The sequence below is a fragment of the Aethalodelphis obliquidens genome, unplaced genomic scaffold (assembly GCF_003676395.1).
Source record: "Aethalodelphis obliquidens isolate GAN/ISIS:26980383/991018 unplaced genomic scaffold, ASM367639v1 scaffold53, whole genome shotgun sequence".
NCBI classification, from domain to species: domain Eukaryota; kingdom Metazoa; phylum Chordata; class Mammalia; order Artiodactyla; family Delphinidae; genus Aethalodelphis; species Aethalodelphis obliquidens.
Window position 1 is genome coordinate 1,780,444 of NW_020837997.1, and position 23,645 is coordinate 1,804,088.

The 23,645-nt window shown below is 44.0% G+C and overlaps 1 protein-coding gene across 1 annotated transcript in view; it reads left to right on the plus strand.

The window, feature by feature from the left end:
• The window catches only part of NWD1 (NACHT and WD repeat domain containing 1), a 67,177-nt gene that overhangs the window by 25,501 nt on the left and 18,031 nt on the right, over positions 1-23,645 (plus strand). The window contains 6 exon segments of the mRNA XM_027084577.1: positions 953-1,070; positions 2,154-2,312; positions 7,121-7,318; positions 10,078-10,200; positions 17,653-17,861; positions 20,485-20,756. Of these exon segments, the coding sequence (XP_026940378.1) occupies positions 953-1,070; positions 2,154-2,312; positions 7,121-7,318; positions 10,078-10,200; positions 17,653-17,861; positions 20,485-20,756 (1,079 nt within the window).

Genomic DNA, 23,645 nt, shown 5'->3' on the forward strand with positions numbered 1-23,645 from the left:
CTCTCACTGTTGTGGCCTCTCCCATTGCGGAGCACAGGCTCCGGACGCGCAGGCTCAACGGCCATGGCACACGGGCCCAGCCGCTCCGCGGCATGTGGGATCTTCCCGGACCGGGGCACGAACCCGTGTCCCCTGCATCGGCAGGCGGACTCTCAACCACTGCGCCACCAGGGAAGCCCAGGAAATACACTTTTAAGTAGTGGTTATAGTTTGATTTTTCTTTTTTCTTTATCTCTCCTCCTGGACAGGGGAGGCCAGAGGCTGGGCCAGGTCTGATTCTTTCTCAATGCTTCCCTTTCTCCTCTCCGGTACCTCACAGATCCTCTCCCGTGGACCCAGAACCCCTGCAGGCTCAACCACATCCTCTCTTTGGGATGTGGTTTGACGCCCTTCCTGGTCTCCTAGCCTCAGGATCTCCTGCTCCAGTCCGTCCTCCATGGTCAGATGCTTCTGACCATCCAATCTGATCATGCTTCTCCTCTAACACCTCCCATGGCTCCCCAGTGCCCTCTGTCTCCAGTCCAACCTCTTCAGTACCTTTGTGATCTACTCTCTACAACCTCCCTAGCCTCAGTCCCCGCCATGATCCCCCACTCTGTCTTATAATTCAGCCCTTCCCAAACTCTTGTCCTGCTCTCTCCCACCTCCCGGCCTTTGCACATGGCAGTCCCTCGCTATGAAATGTCAATGGTTCCGACACACTTCACCAGACAGACTTCTATTTATCCTGTGAGACCCAGTTTCAATGCCCCTTGGATCCTGAGCCCCAAGCCCCTCTTGTCCCAGCCCAGCCTGTGGGTGGAGGATGGTGTGGGCCATCTCTGTCTGGAATTGTGTCCCCACCCCCACGCCCTCCAGCATCACCTGGTGCCTTGCCTGGCCCATGTTTGTGGAGTGAATGAATGAGCTTGTGTCGTAGTGGCCTGGCTGCCAGCCCCCTCCTCCTCTGCAGGTGGCCCCTCAGCCCCTGAGGTTCTCAGACACGGTTGCAAACCTGCGGAAGCTGAAGGAGTTACCTTACCACCTGATCCACTCAGGCCGCATTGAGGAGCTGAAGCAGGAGGTGCTGGGTAAGGACCAGACCCATCTCGGAGGGGGCTGAGCAGGTCCCCAACCCTCTGCGGTGCTCCCGCCTTCCAGAGCCTGACAAGGGGGAAGGGGGGAGGGGGAAGTTCAAAATCCTTGGCTCCTTTAAGGCACTGGTTCTCATCAGGGGCGGTTCTGCGCCACCATCCCCTGCCCCCCGCCCCCCCGAGGGGACACTAGGTGATGTCTGGAGATATTTTGGTTGTCACGAATGGGGGAGGTATGCTGCTGGCATCTAGGGCTAGTTGATAGTACACAGGGCAAGAAACTGCCTTAGAATGAGAGCAACCCTGTCTATCTATCTGTCAATCTGTCATCTGCCATCTCTACCTCTATTTATCTACCATATATAGCTGTCTGTTTACCTATCCTCTATCTATCCTCTAACTATCTGTCTTGTCAATCACCTACCTATCCACATCTATCTATAATCTATCATATCTATCATCTCTTCCTCTCTCTCTCTCTCTATATATATATAAATATAAAATCTCATCTGTCATCTCTCTCTCTCTCTCCCATCTGTATCTATCATCTTTATATCCATCCATCTAAATGTATCCTAACTATCTATCTACTTACCTACCTATAATTTCTATCTCTCTATCTACCACCTATATCTATCATCTTTATATCTATCCATCCATCCATCCATCTATCTATCAATCTTTTATCTCTATCTCTATCTACCATCTATGTCTGCCTATCTATCTATCGATCATCTACCTGTCTATCTCTCCATCTATCCATCCATTCATTCATCCGTCATATTCATTCCTATCATTCTCAACCAGGGGTGATTCTGCTTCCCAAGGGACACTTGTCAATGTTTATATTTTTGATTACTGTGACTGCAGAGGAGTTACTGGCATCTAGTGGATGGAGACCAGGGACACTGCTCTATACACCCTACATGACGGCCCCACCACAGAGTATGACCCGGCCCCAAATGTCAGCATGGCTGAGAGTAAGAGCCCTTGGGAGAAATGGGGAGGTGAGAACCCACCTCCCAGGATGAGCTGGAAGGAGACGCATGCTCCCCACAGCACCGCGTCTTCTCCCCACAGGCAGCATGAACTGGATTTCCTGCCGGGGCATCTCAGGGGGCATTGAGGGTCTGTTGGATGACTTTGACCTGTGCGCCCCTCACGTGGACTGTCCTGAGGTCAGCCTGGTCCGGGAAGCCCCCCAGCTGTGCCGCCCGGCAGTGGAGCTCCGACGCATGGGTGAGTCGGGCTGAGCGGGCTGGGTCGGGGGGAGGGGTGGTCCACTTTGCACTGACTTCTAGAAACCCACTCTCCTCACCGAGCCGCCAGATGGATTTGCATTAGCTCATACGCCTTTCCTGTCTATAGCTGAGGGGTTTCTCCCAGCTCCAGCTTCTAGAACTTTGAGCTGAACCTGGGAGAGCTTAGGAGTGAAAACTACCAAGGCAGAGCCGATCCCCTCACCAGGACGGCCCAACATCTTAGTCTATTTTTTTTTAATTATGATTTATTTTGATTTATTTTTTGGCTGTGCCGCGTGGCTTGTGGGATCTTAGCTGCCCGACCAGGGATCAAACCTGGGCCCTCGGCAGTAAGGGCGTGAAGTCCTTACCACTGGAATGCCAGGGAATTCCCCCAGCATCTTACTCTGGAAAGGGCCACATAGGAGATATTTCAGGCAAAATCGAGGAAATTATGTTGACACTTAATATAACGAGAGATAAAACATGTTCCCACAGATTTTTTTATTGACGAAATTCAAAATAGAATGATAAAATTGAGCATGACTTTTAAAAAATATTTATTTGGTTGCACTGGGTCTTAGTTGCAGCACGCAGGCTCCTTAGTTGTGGCATGCATGCGGGATCTAGTTCCTTGACCAGGGATCAAACCTGGGCCCCCTTCATTGGGAGCGCAGAGTCTTAACCACTGCGCCACCAAGGAAGTCCTGAGCACAACATTTTTGTAAGTCAGTTCTACTCACGAGAAAGATGAGGGGAACTCTTGTTCAGGGGGATAACATTTTGCTCAGTTGGGGTTCAAAGTTGGTATTTCCTGTCATCCCACTAATTACAAACATCAATCCGAAAACATTAATGTATTTTACAAAAACCATTCTTAGCTGTCAGGACAAATCATTCAGCTGGATTTGGTCCACACTCTGCCCTAGAACTTTAAGAATCTCTGAATCCTCAGTTGATACTCTGTCCAGGATGGTGTTTCGTTTGTTTGCGTTTTTTAAAATTGTGGCAAAATACACGTAACATAAAATTAACCATTTTAATTGTACAGTTCTGTGGCATTAAGTACATTCACACTGTTGGGCAGCCATCACCACCATCCGTCTCCAGAACTTGCTCATCTTTTCAAACAGAAACTCTGTCCCCATTAAACACTCACTGCCCATCCCCACCTCCCCCAGCCCCTGGCACCCACCCTTCTACTTCTGTCTCTATGAATTTGACCACTCCAGGCACCTCGTATAAGTGGAACCATGCAGTATTTGTCCTTTTTGTGTCTGGCTTATTTCACTTAGCATAATGTCCTCAAGGTTCACCCATGTTGTAGCATGTGTTAGAATATCTTTCCTTTTTAAGGTTGAATAACATTCCATTGTGTGGAAGAACCGCATTTTGCTCATCCATTCATCAATGGACACTTGGTTTGTCTTTACCTTTTGGCAATTGTGAATGATGCTGCTGTGAATATGGGTGTACAAATATCTTTTCGAGACCTTGCTTTCAATTCTTCTGGATACATACCGAGGTGTAGAATTGCTCAATCATCTGATAATTCTGTGTTTAATTTTTGAGGAACTGCCAGGCCATTTTCCACAGTGGCTGGACCATTTCACATTCCCACCAACAGTGCATAAAATTTCTAGTTTCTCTGCATCTTCTCCAACACTTGTTACTTTCTGATTTAAAAAAAAAAAAAAAAAAAAAGCCATCCTAATGAGTGTGAAGTGACCAGGATGGTTTTTTATCATACACTTCCAAGCTGGTTCTTTTTTTTTTTTTTTTTTGCCACACCACGTGGCTTGTGATATCTTAGTTCCCCGACCAGGGATACCCGGGCCCCAGCAGTGAACCTTGGAGTCCTAACCACTGGACTGCCAGGGAATTCCCATCCCAGCTGGTTTTGATTTGAGGGCGTTTACAAGGGGTTTTATAAAGGTGCTTAATTCCTATATCCCTTCTGTGGCTTGCTCAGACCTGACAACTGTTGCTTGTCCAAGAAGCCTGTCTGGCCACCACTCACGCTGGACACCCCTGGCCACTACACCCCTGCATATTTCATCATTGCATGTTGTTTCCATCTATCTTAACTCTTAGTTATTATTTCTGCTGGCTTTCTTTTGCATCATCTGTCTGCCTCTGCTCCCTGCCAAATGTCCACCCCTACTACATGGACCCATCCAAGAGTATGGATTTTGAGTCCCATCATGCTGATTCAAATCTGGGCTCTGCTACTTACTGGCAGTGTGACCTTGCAAGCCCCTAACTACCCCCACCCCTCCCCCATCCTCAATCCCGCCTTGCAGCCTTCAGTTTTCCCATCTGCAAAATGGGGATGTTGGTCGACCCTCCCACCTAGGGCTGCTGGGAAAGTTTTGCTAGTCAATTCATGCTGAGCCTGTCCCCATGGCGCCATCCGAGGATCCCGTTATGGTCATGTGACAGCACCAATGTTTTGACGTGAACGGCCTTGGAGAAGCCATTTCTGTCCTCTGCTTCCCTCATCAGCAAAATGTGGGATAGAACTAAAGTGTGTCTAGGATCCCACCCAAGTGGGAGATACTGGTGCTCATGATCAGTTACACCTTTCTCCTACATTCACGCTCGCCAGCAGTTTTAAACCTCGAAGGGAGTGATTTCCCGGGAAAACAGCCTTGGGCTTACATGCCCAGTTTAAGGGAAGATTTAAAAGCCCAAATCACAGTATGTTCTTTGCAGTGTTTCCTGATTGACAACCTGTGGCTGCCCAGAACAAGGAGGAGGTGTAGGAATGAATGTTCCCACCAGATGGCGCGGCTGAGCAACCATGCGCTCTCACCACATTCCAGTACTGTACGGCCAGCTCCTGAAAGCCCTGTTGGTATTCCCTATTTCTCCCATTGCCTCAGGCTCCAGGATGACTTGGTGTGGTGCCATTTCTGTCCCTGTTTTTATTTTAAAAGACTGATATTTTGTTCATCATGGATGAGGGGGCGGGCGCATCAGTTTTGATTTTTTTAAATATTGCATTAAAATAGTACTTATCTTGGTGGTTGAGTTTGTTGGCATCACTTTAACTTTTGTACCCGTGGTGAGTGGGGCACTTGCCCCTGATCCTGGCCCTGCCCCATCCCACCCACCAGCAAACCCAGGCACAGGGCATTGCCACCATTGCCCCAGGCTCCACAGTTAGGATGCTCCGACAACAGGGACAAAATGAACTGTCTACCTTCAATGTCCCTGGTCTTCACTAGGCATTGCAATCAAACGTTGGGGGTCAGATTCCTGCCTCTTACTGGCTGTGTGACCTTGAGTAAGTTGCTTAACTTCTTCATACCTCAATTTTCCCTGTTATACGCTTGGGCATTTGGGATAGTAATGATGATACCTCTGTGTGGTAGGCAGAAAAATCTGCCCCCCACCTCCCCACCCCCTGCCAAGATATAGTCACTTCTTAATCCCTGGAACCTATGACTATTACTTTATATGGCAAAAAAAAAAAAAAATGTGATTAAGCTTCTTGGGATGGAGAGTTTATCCTGGATTATCTAGGTGGGCCCAAAATTCAATCACAAGTGTCCTAATAAGAAGGAAGCAGAGGGAGATTTGAAACAGAAAAAGGGAAAATGTAGAGATGCACAGATGAGAAGGCCATGTGAAAACAGAGGCAGAAACTGGGGTGATGCGCTTGTATACTGCTGGTGGGAATGTCAATTGCTGCAGCCACTGTGGAAAACAGTATGGAAGTTTCTCAAAAAAACTAAAAAATAGAACTACCACATGAGCCAGTAATTCCATTCCTGGGTAAAAAAAACAAAACAAAAACACTAATTCGAAAAGACACACGTGCCCCAATGTTCCTAGCAGCATTATTTACAATTGCCAAAATATGGAAGCACCTAAATGTCCATCAACAGATGAATGGATAAAGAAGATGTGGTATATGTATACAATGGAATACTACTCAGCCATAAAAAAGAACTAAATTTTGCTATTTACAGCAACATGGATGGACTTGGAGGGCATTCGTCTAAATAAGTTAGAGAAATACAAATATTGTATGATATCAATTGTACGTGGAATCTAAAAAAATACAACATACTAGTGAATATAACAAAACAGAAGCAGACTCACAGATACAGAGTAAAAACTAGTAGTTACCAGTGGGGAGAGGGAATGGTAGAGGGGCAAAATAGGGGTGGGGGAATGGGAGGTACAAATTATTGGGTGTAAGATAGGCTTCAAGGATGTATTGTACAACATGGGAAATATAGTCAATATTTTGTAATAACTGTAAGTGGAGTGTAACCTTTTCAAATTGTATAAACAATTAAAAATTTAAAAAGAGATTACAGTGATGTGGTCACAAGCCAAGGAATGCCTGAAGCCCCCGGAAGCTGGAAGAGGCAAGGAAGCATCCTCCCCCAGAGCCTCTGGAGGGAGCACAGCCCTGTCAACACCTTGATTTCGGACTTCTGGCCTCCAGAACTGTGAGAGAAGGAAGTTCTGTTGTTTGAAGCCCCCCAGGTTGTCTTGTTATAGCAGCCACAGGACACTAACCCACTCAGTAACTATGAAGTGCTGGAGAAGTGATCATTATTTCTCTAACAGACACTTGTTGGGTGCCTGACACTCAGAACATAGCAATAAACAAGACAGGCATCCTCCCTGCTATCTGGAAACCCAAGGTGTAGGGTAGGAGAGGGGGAAACCACCTGGTGCACTTGAAGTAGGGGCAAGTGTGTGTGGAGCACAGAAAAGGAGGCAGGAGGGGGACTCCACCCAGGGAAGCAGCGCCCCTCCCCTTAACCAGCATCTCCTCTGTTGCAGAGAGAAGCAACCTGTGTACAGAACTCCTGGCCAGCCTCCATTTCTTCGCCACCTCACATCCGGCGCTGGTGGGACAGCTGTGCCAATAGGCGCAGAGCTGGTTCCGGATGTGCCCACAGCCTGTGCTGGTGCCCCTCGGAGGATTCCTCCAGCCCCCGGGAGGACCCCTCCAGGCCACCCTCACCGGCTGTCGCAAAGGTGCGTCTCCCAAGCGTAGCCAAAATCCAGCCAGGCCCCTGCCTGCCTGGGGGCAGTGGACTGCGGGTGTTTTGGGCTGCTCTCTGGGTTTCCCCTCTGCCAGCTGGGAAGCCCCAAGGGTGCCATCAGGACCTGGCCCTGCGGTCTCATGCTGACTCGGCTCCCTCTGCCCCCCAGGGACTGTAGATTACTAGTGTAAATACTGCTAATGAGCCCAGAGCGAGGGCATGCCAACTGCCTCTGGGGTTTCATCTCTAAGAGTTCGGTGCCCGTCTTATAGATAGCTTCTGAGATTTACAGCCTAATGCTAGTAAGTCTGGAAACTAGGAACTGGTGCCTGACTGGAGCCTGAGAGGCTGGTGGAACTTGTAGGTTCTCCCTGGGACACCAGAATGTCAGAGGGACAAGAGGATTTAGTTCTCTCCATCCATTCTTCAACCATCCTTCCTTCCTTCCTTCCTTCCTTCCTTCCTTCCTTCCATCCAGCTGTCCATCTGTCTGTTCATCCCTCCACCCATCCCTCCATCCATTCATCCTTCCACCCTTCCTTCCATCTATCCATCTGTATGTCCTTCCATCCTTCCTCCCTCCTTTATTCCTTCCTTCCTTCCCATCCATCCATCCATTCATCCATTCACCCATCAGTTGTCCGTATTTCCAATAGTCACCCTTCCTTCCACCCTTCTATCCACACCACTTACCTTCCATTTCCCCCAGTTTGCCATCTTCTATCCCCTCGCTTTACCCCTTCACTCACTCAGCCAACTCAACCACCCATCTATCAAATAATTCATCCAGTTACCCATCTAACACCCACACATTCACTCACCCACTCATCTAACCAGCCACCTATCTGTCCACTTATCCACCAGTTCACCTCCATTCATCCATCCCTTTATCTGCCCACCCATAATCTCTCACGTTAATCACTGAATACAGTTAGCTTTGGTTCAAATGCCAGTTATTGTGACTCAGGCCATTTTTGTGCCACATAGCCTTGTAGGGAAAGCTACACTCCCAAGGCACAGAGCTTCCAAATCAGAAATTCTAAGAGATGCTAAGGACAATGCATGGAAGAACTGATTTAGGGACAGCTACTAGAATGCTGTGTTGAGAAGGATTCTGAGACTCAATCTGGTTTAATGGTATATTGGTTACAATACAAGTTCTGATGCTGTAACAAAGGCCAAAGTAGCAGTGGCTTAAATAAAACAGGAGTTATTTTCTCTCACACACAATAGTCCAGGCATAAGAAAAGGTAATATGGTATCTCCAGGGGGTCAGGGACCCAAACTCTTTCAAATTTGTTGCTCTGCCATTTTCAATGTGAGGTTTCCATTTAATGGCCCAAAATAGCTGCTCCAGCTCTTACCGTCACAATGGCATTCCAGCCAGTGGGAAGAGGGAAGGAGAAATAGATGGCAGGCCGCTTCCCTTCAAAGGCATGGCCTTGAAGCAGAGCTTACCACTTCTGCTCCTGTCGCGCTGGTGAGAACTTGGCCATCTTCGACTGTAAGGGAGCGTGGGAAAAATGGTCTTTGAGTAACCATGTACTCACCTAAAACCTGTGGGCTGTGGGTTTTATTACTGAAGGAAGCATGATAGAATGGCTATTGGGGGGGCCAAATCACAGAGAGTGCGGTGATAGATCAGTGATGTCTGCCACAGCGTAGGCAAAGGAAGTTACAGCTCAAAGTGAATTTTTTCTTTTTCTCATCTCAGTAGGGAAATGTGCCACTTGTACGAGCTCTAGTCATGTTGAAGTTGAGAAAGTTCCTACGCACTCTGGGCTTCAGTTTCTTCATTTTTAAAATGAGAAGTTTGAGTTCACATTTCCAAGGTCACACAGTGAGTGAGTGATCCCCCCCCACAAAAAGGGGAAAAAAGAAAGAAAAAAAATCTCATCTCTTCATGCCCTGTCCCGATGAGGTAGAAACACAATTCTGGATTCTCAGACCTGGACTGGCTCTGATTTCAGCACCTCCCCCATCACCTTAAAAATGACGAAACTGAGGCACAGAGCAGGAAAAGGACCTGATCAGGGCATTCAGAAAGTCTGGTCTCCTGATATTCGGGCTGTTTTCTCCAGTGTAACTTGGTCCCTGTCTGTCTTCAGCGATGATCCAATCAAGATCCACCCAGCAGAGAGCCTTGGGCTGTGTTTGCTCAAACTATTGGCAAATATTTTTTTCTTTGGGGCACCAGCCCTTCTTTTCCCACACAGATCGAGCTCAAAGAGAAGTCGAAAGCAGGGTTCTCATCCTCAGCCAATTTAATTGCATTCCTGCGTCTTCTCCAACTGTGCACTCAACCATGCATCACTGACATTTGCGGCTGGATCCTTCTCTGGGGTGGGGCCATCGTGTGCACTGCAGGATGTTGAGCAACGTCCCTGCCTCCACCCATCAGATGCCAGTAGCATCCTGGTCCCCAGTTGTAACAACCAAAAATGTCTCCAGACATTTCCCAGTGTGCCCTGGGGGGCAGAATCGCCGCTGGGTAGGAACCGCTGAACTAGAGACACTTATGACTGAGGAGTGGTTTAGTCCATTTTCCTACCTCAGATCAACATAAACATTTCAACCCAGAGTCTTCATCTGGCATCTGACAGTGCTGGCTTTGAAATCCTGGCTCTGCCACTTCTAGGTGTGTGACTCTGTCTGTGCCCCAGTTTCCTTATCTGTGAAGTGAGGGGCCCATTAGAGTACCTCATGGCTGAGCACTCAGACACATGAGCTCTTGTTTCTGTGTGGCTGCAGGCATCACTGCCATGGCATGGAGCCTGGAAGAGAAGCTGCTGGTGGTTGGCACCCAGGAGAGCATGGTAGCTGTGTGGGATATGGAAGAACAGCAGGTGATCCACATCCTACCTGGACACACAGGTGAGGCTCAGGAAGTGGGGTTTATGATCAGCTTCCTCCTAGAGTCCCACAGCAATCAGTCAGTCCCCTGGGGCCCCTTCACTACCAATTCATTTCTCTGTATTAAAACCCTGACCTTTGTTCCTGCATCAGCTAGCTATAGCCACATAACAAAACACCCCAAACAGGAATATAAATTGGTACAGCCACTGTGGAGAATAGTATGGAGGTTCCTCAAAAAACTAAAAATAAAGTTTCCATATGATCCAGCAGTCCTACTCCTGGGCATATATCTGGACAAAACTATAATTTGAAAAGATACATGCACCCCTATGTTCATAGCAGCAGTATTGAAAATAGCCAAGACTTGGAAACAACCTACATGTTCATTGACAGATGAGTGGACAAAGAAGATCTGAGATATATATATATATATATATATATATATACACACACAATGGAATATTACTCAGCCATAAAAAGAATGACATGATGCCATTTGCACCTACATGGATGGCCCTAGAGATGATCATACTAAGTGAAGTAAGGCAGAAAGAGAAAGACAAATACCATATGATATCATTTATATGTGGAATCTAAAATATGACACAAATGAACTTATCTACAAAACAGAAACAGACTCACAGACATAGAGAACACTTGTGGTTGCCAAGGGGAAGGGGGGCAGGGGAGGGTTGGATGGGGAGTTTGGGAGCAGCAGATGCAAACTATTGTATATGGGATGGATAAACAACAAGGTCCTGCTGTCGAGCACAGGGAACTATATTCAATATCCTGTGATTAACCATAATGGGAAAGACTATGAAAAAGAAAAAACAAAGCCCACCCCAAACAGAGCAGCTTCAAGCAATAGCTGTTCATTTAGCTCACCTTTGTGACTGTGACTGGGCAATTCAGGCTGGGCTCAGCCAGGCAGCTCTTCTGGTCTCAGCCAGGCTTGCTCATGCATATGTAGTCAGTTATGGGGCATCTGGGAGCTGGCTGGTTCAGGACGTTCTTAGCTGAGACAACTCAACTCTGTTCCACATGATCTCTCATCCTCCAGCAGGTGAGCCTGGGCAGAGGCAGGGTTTCAAGAGGGCAAGCAGAAGTGTATAAGGTCTCTGAAGGCCTGGAACTGGCCTTGGAACTGGCACCCCTTCACATTCCATTGGCCAAAGGAAGTCCCAAGAGCAATCCAGAATCAATGGGTAGGGAAATTTGCTTCATCTCTTGATGGGAGGAGCAAAGTCACACTGCACAAGGTATAGATCTTGGACGGTAAAGGATTGTGGTCATTTATGCAATTTGTCTACCACAGTCTCTCAGAGCCTAAGTAACGTTTTCACTTCTACAAAACCATCACAGCTATGGTTGATTCATTCCAACAATTATTGAGTGCTTACTGTGTACCAGGCCCTGATCTGAGGCTGAAGAGAGACAGATCGGGGCCGAAACTTGGGTAGGGAGTGAGGCACACCCCTTGGGTGTAAAATTTAGGAGCATCCCAAAGTTAAAAAAAACTTTGTCATCATGATAATATTTCAATGCAATGTATTTATTTTTTATTTATTTATTTTGTTTTGGCCGTGCCACACAGCATGCAGGATCTTAGTTCCCCGACCAGGGATCAAACCCATGCCCCCTGCAGCAGAAGCATGGAGTCTTAACCACTGGACCGCGGGGGAATTCCTGAATGCATTTATTTATTTATTTATTTATTTATTTATTTATTGGCTGCATTGGGTCTTAGTTGCAGCACGCGGGACCTTTCTTTTCGGCACACAGGCTCTTCCTTGCAGTGCATGGGCTTTCCTCTAGTTGTAGCGCACAGGCTCCAGAGCATGTGGGCTCATTAGTTGTGGCGCGCGAGCTTTAGTTGCCCCGCCGCATGTGGGATCTTAGTTCCCTGACCAGGGATCAAACTGGTGTCCCCTGCATTGCAGGACGGATTCTTAACCACTGAGGAAAGTCCTGCAAATGTAATTTTTAAAAAAGTTTTTAAAAATCAAAAAATTAATGCAAAACAACCCACGATGAATAAATATCAACCTGTCTTAAAGACAGGATGAGTAATAGTGCTGTGTCAATCCATACTGGAGAGAGAGGCAAAAGGAAAACTCAACAATTTGGTACCTCCTTAAACTTTGCACCCGAGGTAAGTGCCTTACTTGCCTCACCCTGATCCCGGCCCTGAGTCAGATCCGTGTATTTGAGAAGGCAAGCCGGACAAAAATGTAGTTACAAATTGCAATAAATGTAATGAGGAAAACACGGTGTCATGAGCTACAATAACCAAAGTGACTGACTTAGGGCAGTTAGGGAAAGGATTTCTCTGAGCAGGGACACTCAACCAAGATACAAAGGCTATGAATAAGTGTGCAAAGGGCAGGAAGGTAGAGCATCCCAGGTGTGGGAAACAACCAGTGCAAAGACCCTGAGAAGATGAGGTTGGAACATGGATAGAGTAGGAAGGAAGCTGTAAGGCTGGAGCTTAGGATATTGTATCAAATGAAAGGAGCCACTCACAAAAGACTACATTGTATGTGATTCTTTTATATGAAATGTCTGCAACAGGTAAATCTGGAGAGACAGAAAGCAGTTTAGTGGTTGTCAGGGGCTGGTGGAAGGGGGATGGAGAGAGACTGCTAACGGGGACGGGGTTTCCTTTTTGGGTGACAAAAATGTTCTGGAATCTGATAGAGGTGACGTTTGCACAACATCGTGAATGTACTAGTATCACTGATTATACAATTTAAGATGGTTTAAATGATAAGGGGAGAAAAGGGAGGGAGTGACAGTTTTTGAGGTTATGAAAATACTCTAAACCTAGCCTGTGGTGATGGTTGCACAACTCTGGGAACGTTCATTTCCCAGAACGGTGAATTATACTGTTGTACATGAATAGGTGAATTTTATGCTTGTGAATTATATCTCAATAAAGATGTTAAAATATTACATGATTGCAATCTCAGTATGTACATGGTTTTATCGTTTTTTTCTCAACATTTTGCCATAAACATTCTTTTGTCTTCATGGAATCTTTTTAAAAACAACTTTATTGAGGTATAATTTACATACCATACAATACACGTGTTTTAAACATATAGTCAATGATTTTGTAGTAAATGTATCAAATTGTGCCACCATTACCGTAATCCTGCTGTAGCACTTTCCATCACCCCAAGGAGATCCCTCCTGCCCCCTTTGCAGTCCATCCCTCCTCCCACCCCCAGCCCCATGGTAACCACCAATATGCTTTCTGAGTCTACAGGTTTGTATTTTCTGGACCTTTCATATAAATGAAATTGTATAGCATGTGGTCTTTGGCATGGGACTTCTTTCACTCCACGTAACATTGTCTGAGTTCATCTGTATTGTTACATGTATGGTTAGTTTTTCCTTTGCATTGCTGAGCCGTATTCCATTGCATGGAACGAACAGAGGTTTTAATCCATTCATCACTTGAAGGACATTTACACTGTTCCCAGTTTGGGGCTGTTATGAATAATGCTGCTGTGATTCACTGAATCTTCATCTTTATAATGCTAACTGCACCAAAAATATTTCATTTCTCTCGATAGATCGTGTTCCAGAATTTATTAAACTATTTAAAAATTTTTGGGGGCTATTTAGGCTATTTGTAGTTATCTGCTATTTGGATAACACTGGGATGAATCTGGGATTTGTTTGTTTGTTTGTTTTTAATTAATTAATTTATGTATATTTATTTTTGGCTGTGTTGGGTCTTTGTTTCTGTGCGAGGTCTTTCTCCAGTTGCGGTGAGCGGGGGCCACTCTTCATCACGATGCGCGGGCCTCTCACCGTCGCGGCCTCTCCCGTTGCGGAGCACAGGCTCCAGACGCGCAGGCTCAGTAGTTGCGGCTCATGGGCTTAGTTGCTCCGCAGCATGTGGGATCTTCCCAGACCAGGGCTCGAACCCATGTCCCCTGCATTGGCAGGTAGATTCTTAACCACTGCGCCACCAGGGAAGCCCGAATCTGTTTTTACTCTTGCCAATATTTTTCCGTTCTGTTGAATATTTCTAGTGAGTGGTATTCTTGAATTGAAAGGTATGAACATTCTTAGGGGTTTTGAGAAGTGTTATCTTATTGCTTTCCAAACAGATTGTAACAGATTAAAACACTCTCCAACCCCAAAGCTCCCAGCATTACATGTTTTCATTTTACTCTTTTTGTCTGAGGGGTTGGAGCGGGGTGGATACTGACAGAGTATCTGTCAAATAAGATTCCCTCTATTTTATCATCATCAGGATAGCTATTTTCCTAGAGGTCTATTCAATCTCTGTATCTGTGTGTGAGAGCCATCTCTTCAAGACTTGAGTCCATTTACCAACGGTGACCTTGATTCATTTTTTAAAGTCCTCAAACTCTTATTATTTGTAATCAGAAAAACTCAATAATCTATTTGCCGAAAAAAATGAAAATATTATAGACCTACATAATAGGGGAAGTGAAAGTTTCTGATCCTGTGACAGCAATGCTGGAGGTGGTTGGTACTGGCTTGTGAGAGCTGTCTGAAATTTTCAAGAATTTGGTGAGGTGATTGTCAAACACAACCATTCTTTTTTTTAAATTTATTTTTGTATTGAAGTATAGTATATTTACAATGTTGTGTTAATTTCTGCTGTACAGCAAAGTAACTCAGTTATACACATATATACATTCTTTTTTTTTTTTTTTTTTTTTTTTTTGCGGTGCACGGGCCTCCCACTGTGGTGGACTCTCCCGTTGTGGAGCACAGGCTCCGGACACGCAGGCTCAGCGGCCATGGCTCACGGGCCCAGCCGCTCCGCGGCATGTGGGATCCTCCCGGACCAGGGCATGAACCTGTGTCCCCTGCATCGGCAGGCGGACTCTCAACCACTGCGCCACCAGGGAAGCCCTTTATATGTTCTTTTTTGTATTCTTTTCCATCATGGTTTATCCCAGTATATTGAATATAGTTCCCTGTGCTATACAGTAAGACCTTGTTGTTTATCCATTCTGTGTGTAAGTTTGCATCTACTAACCCCAAACTCCCAGTCCATCCCTCCCCCACTTCCCTCTCCCCCTCGGCAACCACAAGTCTTTTCTCTATGTCCAAACACAGTCATTCTTAAACATTAAATTATAGAAACATACAATTAAATAGATTATATTAAAACAAGGTAATAAATACCCAAAGCTCATCACTTTCTAAATATTTTACCACACTCTACTCTTATCTCTCTTCTTGGCTGTTATATCCATGTGATGGAAATGGTGTGTTACTGACCATCTCTTTACAACTGCATATATATATATATATATATATATATATCTCCAATAACCAGGTTGCACAAGCTTATATGACTATATATAACCATGGTCTTTTTTTTTTTAGTTAACATCACATATTTTGCCTCTTTCCATATCACGTATACATCTCTAATTCACTTTAGCAGTGATATAGTATCCTATATAGGGATATATTATATAGGGATATATTATAAAGCATTACTATTTATAGAAATTTTGGTTGAAAAATACCGCAATTGCAAGAAATAAAAGTCACCCCTAATACTGCTGACATATGAATTCTAAAGTAAAATTCCCTTCCTTTACTCTCCCCTCACCCTTCAGTGTCCCCCTGGAAGTGATCAGTGCACACAGTCTGTTATATGCCATTAGCAATTTTTCTCTAGGCTTATGCAGACATAGCTCTGTCCTTTGAGCTTTCGTCAAAAGTTACATCATGCTGTTTTATATACTGGGTTGCAACTTGCTTTTGTTGCAGTAGGTTGTAACAATGTTTTGTGGTGATTGAGAGCCTGGGCTCCAAGCTGAGATCCTAGCTCCATTACTTATTAACCATGTGGCTTTGGATAAGTTACTGTACTCAGCTGTGGCTCAGTTTCCCCATCTATACAATGGGATAACAATAGTACCTCACGACCTGTCATGAGATTAAAAGAGTTTAATGCATGTTAACCACTTACAACTATGTTTGGCACACATAAAGCACTAAGTATTGGCTGTTGTAATAATAATTATTATTAGGTGTATGTATATATCCATTTTATTATTTTTAATGCCTGCCTAATATTCTTTACATGGATGTACCCTATTACTTAACCAACTCCCTTTTCATTGACAGGTTGTTTTCAGTTTTCTTTTTTTTTTTTTGCGGTACACGGGCCTCTCACTGTTGTGGCTTCTCCCATTGCGGAGCACAGGCTCCAGATGCGCAGGCTTAGCGGCCATGGCTCACGGGCCTAGCCGCTCCGCAGCATGTGGGATCTTCCTGGACCGGGACACGAACCCGCGTCCTCTGCATCGGCAGGCGGACACTCAACCACTGCACCACCAGGGAAACCCTCAGTTTTCTTTTTACACAGACAGTGTTGCATTTAAAGTCCTTCTCCATCTTCACACACTTATGCTATTATTTCTGTAAGACACATTCCTGGAAGTGGGATTTCTGAGTCAAATTGTATGCACATTGTTCATTTTCCCCTCTTTTTCTTAGCTTTTTATTCTAAAAATAACTGTAGACGCAGAGAAAGTTGCTGAAATAGTACAAAGAATTCCTGCGTACCTTTTATCTACCTTTCCAGGCTAGCAATGTCTTACATAACTATAGTATATTATCAAAACCAAGATATTGCACATTTTAACTTTTAATAAATGTCACCAAATTACCCTTCTGCAAATTTATATCAACTTATACTCCCATCAGCATGGTATGAGATTAACTGATTTCTTGCACCTTTGCCAGCACTCCAGCAATTAATTCATAGTTTTTGCCAATACTATGGATAATAATGATATTGGTATTTCATGTTGCATTTTGTGACTACTAGTGAGATTGAACATCATTTTCAAATGTTTATTGTCCACTTGTACTATTTCTGTAAATCTTTTGTTATATGATTTGTCCAATTTGTAAGTTGTTTGCGTTTTTGTTGCTTATTTGTAAAAACTCTTTGTTTATTAAAGAGGGTCTCCATTTATCTGTTATATACTACAAATATTTCCTCCTAATGTGTCATATGCCTTTCAATTTTATCCTCCTGAAATTTTACACTTTTATGTAATCCACTTTGTCAATTTTTCCCCTTTATGTCTTCCAAATTTTGTTCTCCTTAGAAAACTATCTCTCCAGGAGTATGAAATCTTCTCTTATAATTTTATTTTGGTTTACTTTTTGTTTATTAATTTTAAATACTTCCTGGATGATGATAACCTTTTATACATTTCAATGATCTCTATTTAATACAGATTCAACATTTGGGCAATTGATTTAATCCCAACCAGTTGTTACACTCAGTTTAGCTTTGCCACATTCCATTATTTGTAATTTGGATATGTTCTAATCTATCCATCTTTCCTTTGGGAAACCAGGGAATTTCTAAGCCAGCAGAGGTTATGGTAGTTGGAAGGTCAAAATGTTCCCAGCTAATATACTATCCTCCACCCTGGCCTGCTGCAGGAGGGGTGAGGTGTGTGAAAGTGTTTGCCAAAGGATCGCTTGCCATCTCTACCTCGAAGGATCACACCCTGTGCTTGTGAAACTTACTCTCTAACCAGGAGAAATTCACCATTTGAGATGGAGGCTCAGAAGGTCCCACTGAACCTCAGATCTCAAGCCTTCATGTGGATGAAGCAAAGAAGGTTGTGCATTCAGCATCTAGCTCAAAGGTAACAAACACTTGCCCCGTTTGCAAAGTAAAGCTGAGACCAGAGCAGTCAAAGATGGCATATGGTGTTTATATAAGGAGGGGCTCCCTGATATGGGACAGGGGGACTGTAAACAGAGGTACACAACTACTTGAGAGAGTGCCATAAAGGGCTTCAAAACTTATAGTTGGATTAGATGATCTTGATAGATCTTTCTGATCCTAAGGGTTAAGACCTTTCACCATTTTTAATGCAGTCATTTTTTTAGTGCTATAAATTTCCCTCTGAGTACTGCTTTACCTACATCCCATGAACTTTGATATGTTATATTATCATTTACATTCAGTTCAAAATATTTTTAGCATTTCCCTTTTGATTTCTTCTTTGATATATGGGCTATTTAGCAGTGTGGTATTCATTTCCAAATATTTGAGAGGTTCCCAGATAGCGTTCTCTTATTTTTTTCCTAATATAATTCCATTTGCATTATGTGAATCCTTTCAAATTTATTGAAATGCTCTTTCTTGGTAAATGTTCCACATGCATCTGAAAACAATATGTTTTCTGCTGTGTTACTCCATTATGTCAATCATAACCCTATAATCTGATCATTTTATGAATAGAAACATACAACAGAATAATGGGTTAAAGCTTGGCAATTAAAGGCCAAATCTGTATCTAAGTCCCAGTTGACTTCTTTGCAAGCTGAGTAATCTTGATTGTATCACCTCACCTCTCTGCCTCAATTCTTCCTCTACCTCATGAGATAATGAATGTAAAACACCCTTCATAGTGTTGGGTACATTGTAAGCAACAAATAATTAATAGCTATTAATTATTCTATTTTATTAGTAATTGATGGTTGTTAATGTAAGTAATATTGGTAGCTTACAAACTATGCTGTCCAAAGTGGAGAACCACCAGCTAGATGTGGTTATTGAGCACTTGAAATGTGGCTATTCCAAGTTGAGATGTGCTGTAAGTATAAAACACACAGTGGATTTCAAAGACTCAGTATCATGAAAAAGTAAAATATTTCAATAATAATTTTATATTGATTACATGTTGAAATGATAACATTTGGATATACTGGGTTAAATAAAGTATATCATTGAAATTGATATCACTTGTTTCTTTGTACCCTTTTGAAGGTGGCTAATAAAAAATATAAAGTCATGTGTGGCTTGCATTATATTTTTATTGGACAATGTAGGCTTCAATATTACAGAAGTGTGGGTTGATTTCAAGACTGATTATAGAAATCAGCTTTGTTATCAGCAAAAGTTTGGAAAATACAGTAAAGAAATAATATATAATAAATAATTGCAAACATTACCATTATTAACATTTACATGATTTTGCTTTACATGGTGCATGTGTGTGTATGCACATGTGCATGTGTGTATGAAACAAAATGGGGATAAAACCATATACACAGTTGTTTTAAATAAATTTATTTATTTTTGGCTGCATTGGTTCTTCATTGCTGCGTGAGGGCTTTCTCTAGCAGTGGAGAGTGGGGGCTATTCTTCGTTGCAGTGTGCAGGCTTCTCACTGCGGTGGTTTCTCTTACTGTGGAGCACAGGCTCTAGGTGTGGGCTCAGTAGTTGTGGCGTGTGTGCTCTAGAGCTCAGGCTCAGTAGTTGTGGCACATGGGCTTAGTTGCTCTGAGGCATGTGGGATCTTCCCAGACCAGGGATCGCACCCATGTCCCCTGCATTGGCAGGTGGATTCTTAAACACTGTGCCACCAGGGAAGTCCCTAAGCAGTTTTATAAAGCTATTTTTGCCCATAACTTTAAACATTCTTCAAAAACAGCATGATTAGTGATTTCATAAGATTCCGTTGCATGGCTCTGCTGTAGTTTATTTAACTAATCCCTCATTACTGAGCATGTAGGTTGTTTCCATTTCTTTGCACTTTCAAATAGCTGAGGTAACTTTCCTTGTACATATATCTTTGTGTGTATCTCTCCTTATTTCTTTAGTGTAAATCCCACAAATAGAATTAATGGGAAATGTTTACTATTTAAATACTTTTGGGGGTAAGGTTAAAAATGAAACCTCTTTAATTATTAATCAGCAATTACTTGGAATGAACATATAGGCACATGGCATAGCTGACTGTTCTTCTATTTTTAAAACTTTTTATTTTAGAACAATTTTAGATTTATGGAAAAGCTATAAAGATAGTAGAGAGAGTTCCCGTATGGCCTTGTTCCAGCCTTCTCCAAAGTCAACATCGTATATAACCAGTGTACATTTGTCAAAACTAAGACATTAATATTGACAATTACTATCAACTCAGTTCCAGAATTTATTTGGATTTTATCCATTTTTTCATGAATGTCCTTTTGCCATTCCAAGATCCAATCCAGGATCCCTCCCCCTTCCCCACTCCTTTTTTTAAAACTGACAGAGTGTCGACGATAAAATGCATGAACTATAAAAAAAATAGGTCTTAATATAGCCAATATTTTGTAATAACTGTAAATGGAAAGGAACTTTACAAAACTGTACAAAGATAAAAAATTTTTTAATTGCAATGACAAAAAAAAAAAAGAAGAGGTCTTGCATTCAACTCTGGAAAACTTGCAGACTAGGTCTCCCTCTGACATGGCTCTTTCTTTTCATCATTCCTTTAGATCAATGCTTGGAATCTGGAAACTGAAGAGCTGATTTTCCATATCCTGGGGGATGCCTCTGACCCCTGGGTGTGCACGGCAGTGCTGGCTTCCAGGGCCACGTTGCTGACGGTGTCGCAGGGTGACGTGGTCAGTCTGTGGAGTTCAGCCACAGGAACACTGCAAAGGAAGCAACATTTGTCCAGCATCAAAGAAGAAACAATAACCTATGGGGTCTCAGTCCAGAAACAAAGAAAGACGGTGACCGGGTCCAGCAAGGGCTCCATCTCTTTGGTAAGCAAATTGACTGAATAGGATGCCAACATTAATTCAGTTCCAAAATGCTCAGATGGCCTAGAAGTTGCGAGAAACCATCTCACCTTTGATCTTTTAATAAATGACACTGGGCTTCTTCATTCTAGGGATCTGCAATTCAGCGCAGTCCAGGAAACATCTCTTGGTGTCTCCTGGGGGCTGGCCAGTGTGGGCGATTGTTGGTGCTCAATCCTGCTGGGGATGATCTGGGAGGAAGTATAGAATGTGCATCAGAACTGTCCCTGCTGAGGGGTCAGGAGCTGGGGTTCTATCCACCAGCTCCATCAGTGGTTAGGTGAGGGCTGCTCCCAGGAACATTAACACAGAGGCCAAGTGTGTGGAAGGATAGGGTCAGAAAAAACAACCCAGTGCAGAGTTGCAGGTGTGTGGTGAGCAGCCTTCAGGAATAGAGGAGTATGCTGAGGAGATATGGATGGGGCACAAAGAGTGAGTTATATAGAAGTCGTAAGTGGAGGAACAAGGGCAGCTTGCCAGGCATTGGAGGGGCTGTAGAAGTATAAGAGTCCAGCCACATCCTCAAGGAACTCAATCTAGGGAGGGAGCCAGGTTTGCCAATGACTTATAGTGACACAGAGTAACAGGGTCTGTTTTCAGTAGAGGTAGAAATAGCGTGTTCTTGGTTGGGGGAAGGAACAAATACTTCTGAAAGAGGCAGTCTGGGAAGGCTTCCCTCCGGGGCGGGGGGAATCTCAGAAGAAGAAGGATTTCCAAGATGAATAAGGGAAGACGGGGGCGATAGGGGATATCATGGTGGGAAAGTAGGAACACGGCTGGTGTTATAGGGAAAAGAGAGGTGACGTGGAAATGGATCGCAGATGGTCTTGTATGTCCTGTTGAGGAAGTGAGAGTTTGAGGAAGGGAGGAATATGGCCACTAAAGAATCATCCCAAAGCCCCACATTTCTGGACCTCATACCTTGTAGCCTCCCTGAGCAATCAAGGCACCAAACACGATCGTGGAGGACACCCCCAGCCCTTTCATCAGGCCTCTCGGTTGCTTCCCTTTACTCCTTCATTCACTGATTGTCCTCAGTAATATCCTTCAGCCTAGCAAGGAACTTGGACCTTAGGATCAGACACACTTGAGTTTGAAAATCCTAGTCCTGAATGAAAATTGGTGCAGCCACTATGGAAAACAGTATGGAGGTTCCTTAAAAAACTAAAACTAGAGTTGCCATATGATACAGCAATCCCACTCCTGGGCATATACCCAGAGAAAACTCTAATTCAAAAAAATACATGCACCTCAGTGTTCATTACAGCACTCTTTACAATAGCCAAGACATGGAAGCAACCTAAGTGTCCATCAACAGATGAATGGATAAAGAAGATATGGCATATATATACAATGGAATACTACTCAGCCATAAAAAGAATGAAATAGGGCTTCCCTGGTGGCACAGCGGTTGAGAGTCCGCCTGCCGATGCAGAGGACGCGGGTTCGTGCCCCGGTCCGGGAAGATCCCACATGCCGCGGAGCGGCTGGGCCTGTGAGCCATGGCCGCTGAGCCTGTGCGTCCGGAGCCTGTGCTCCGCAGCGGGAGAAGCCACAACAGTGAGAGAGACCCGCGTACCACAAAAAAAAAAAAAAAAGATTGAAACAATGCCATTTGCAGCAACATGGATGGACCCAGAGATTATCATACTAAGTGAAGTAAGCCAGAAAGAGAAAGGCAAATACCATATGATAACACTTATATGTGGAATCTAAAGTATGATACAAATGAATTATTTACAAAACAGAAACAGACTCTCAGATGTAAAAAACAAACTTATAGTTAGCAAAGGGGAAAGGAGTTGGGGAGAGGGCTAAATTAGGAGTTTGAGATTAGCAGATACAAACTACTATGTATAAAATAGATAAACAACAAGGTCCTATTGTATAGCACAGGGAACTATATTCAATATCCTGTAATAAACCATAATGGAAAAGTATATGAAAAATGGAAAAGAATATATATATATAAAACAGTCACTTTGCTGTACACCAGAAACTAACATAACATTGTAAATCAACTATCTTTCAATAAACAAACAAACAATAACAGAAAAGAAAATCCCACTCCTGCCTTTACCTAGTTGTATTCTTGGGCTACTCAGCCCTTCTTTGAGCCTCAGTTTCCTCATCTGTAAAATGGGGAGAGGGAACATGGCACCTACATCCAGGGTCACAACAAGAGATGGACAGATGGGCACTTGTTCAGGCTTCCAACTGGGGTGGGGATGCTAAGATAACACTGGAGTGAATTGGAAACATGGTGCTAGTTAACTCAGATTTCTCCCTATATAACTCACCTTTGGTGCCCCATCCCAATCCCCTCAGTTCTGAAGACTATTCTGTCAGTCCCAAGCCTACTGATGGCAGTGCCCTCAGTTAGGAATGCCTATGGTGCTTGTCTGGGCACACATCACTCATAGGGGGCTCTACACACATTTCTCCCACGGAGCCCCTGTTTATGACTGGGCCGGCTCTTGTGGCTCTTCTTATGATCACAGGATGCACTTCAGCAAGAAACCATCAGGGAACTTTGAGGAAGGTGAATAGCATGCCCAAGGGCCACACAGTGAAGTTGAGGGGAGAGAGAGAGTTGAGAGAGGGAGTGAGCAAACATGGACTTGGGGTCTGAGGGTGGGGTGTCTAGCATTTTGTGGATTCACTCTTTATTGGCAAATTTAAAACATATGGGGAGGACTTAGGACACAGGAAGGGGAAGGGCGTCACCCAAGTGGTCAGTTATCTAGGTTCTCCAGGGCTTTCTGAAAGAGGAACCTTCATGGGTGGACATCTTGGTTCCTTATCTAGTTGTTTTGCTAGTAGCTGCCAACATGTTTATTCAAGATGGATGT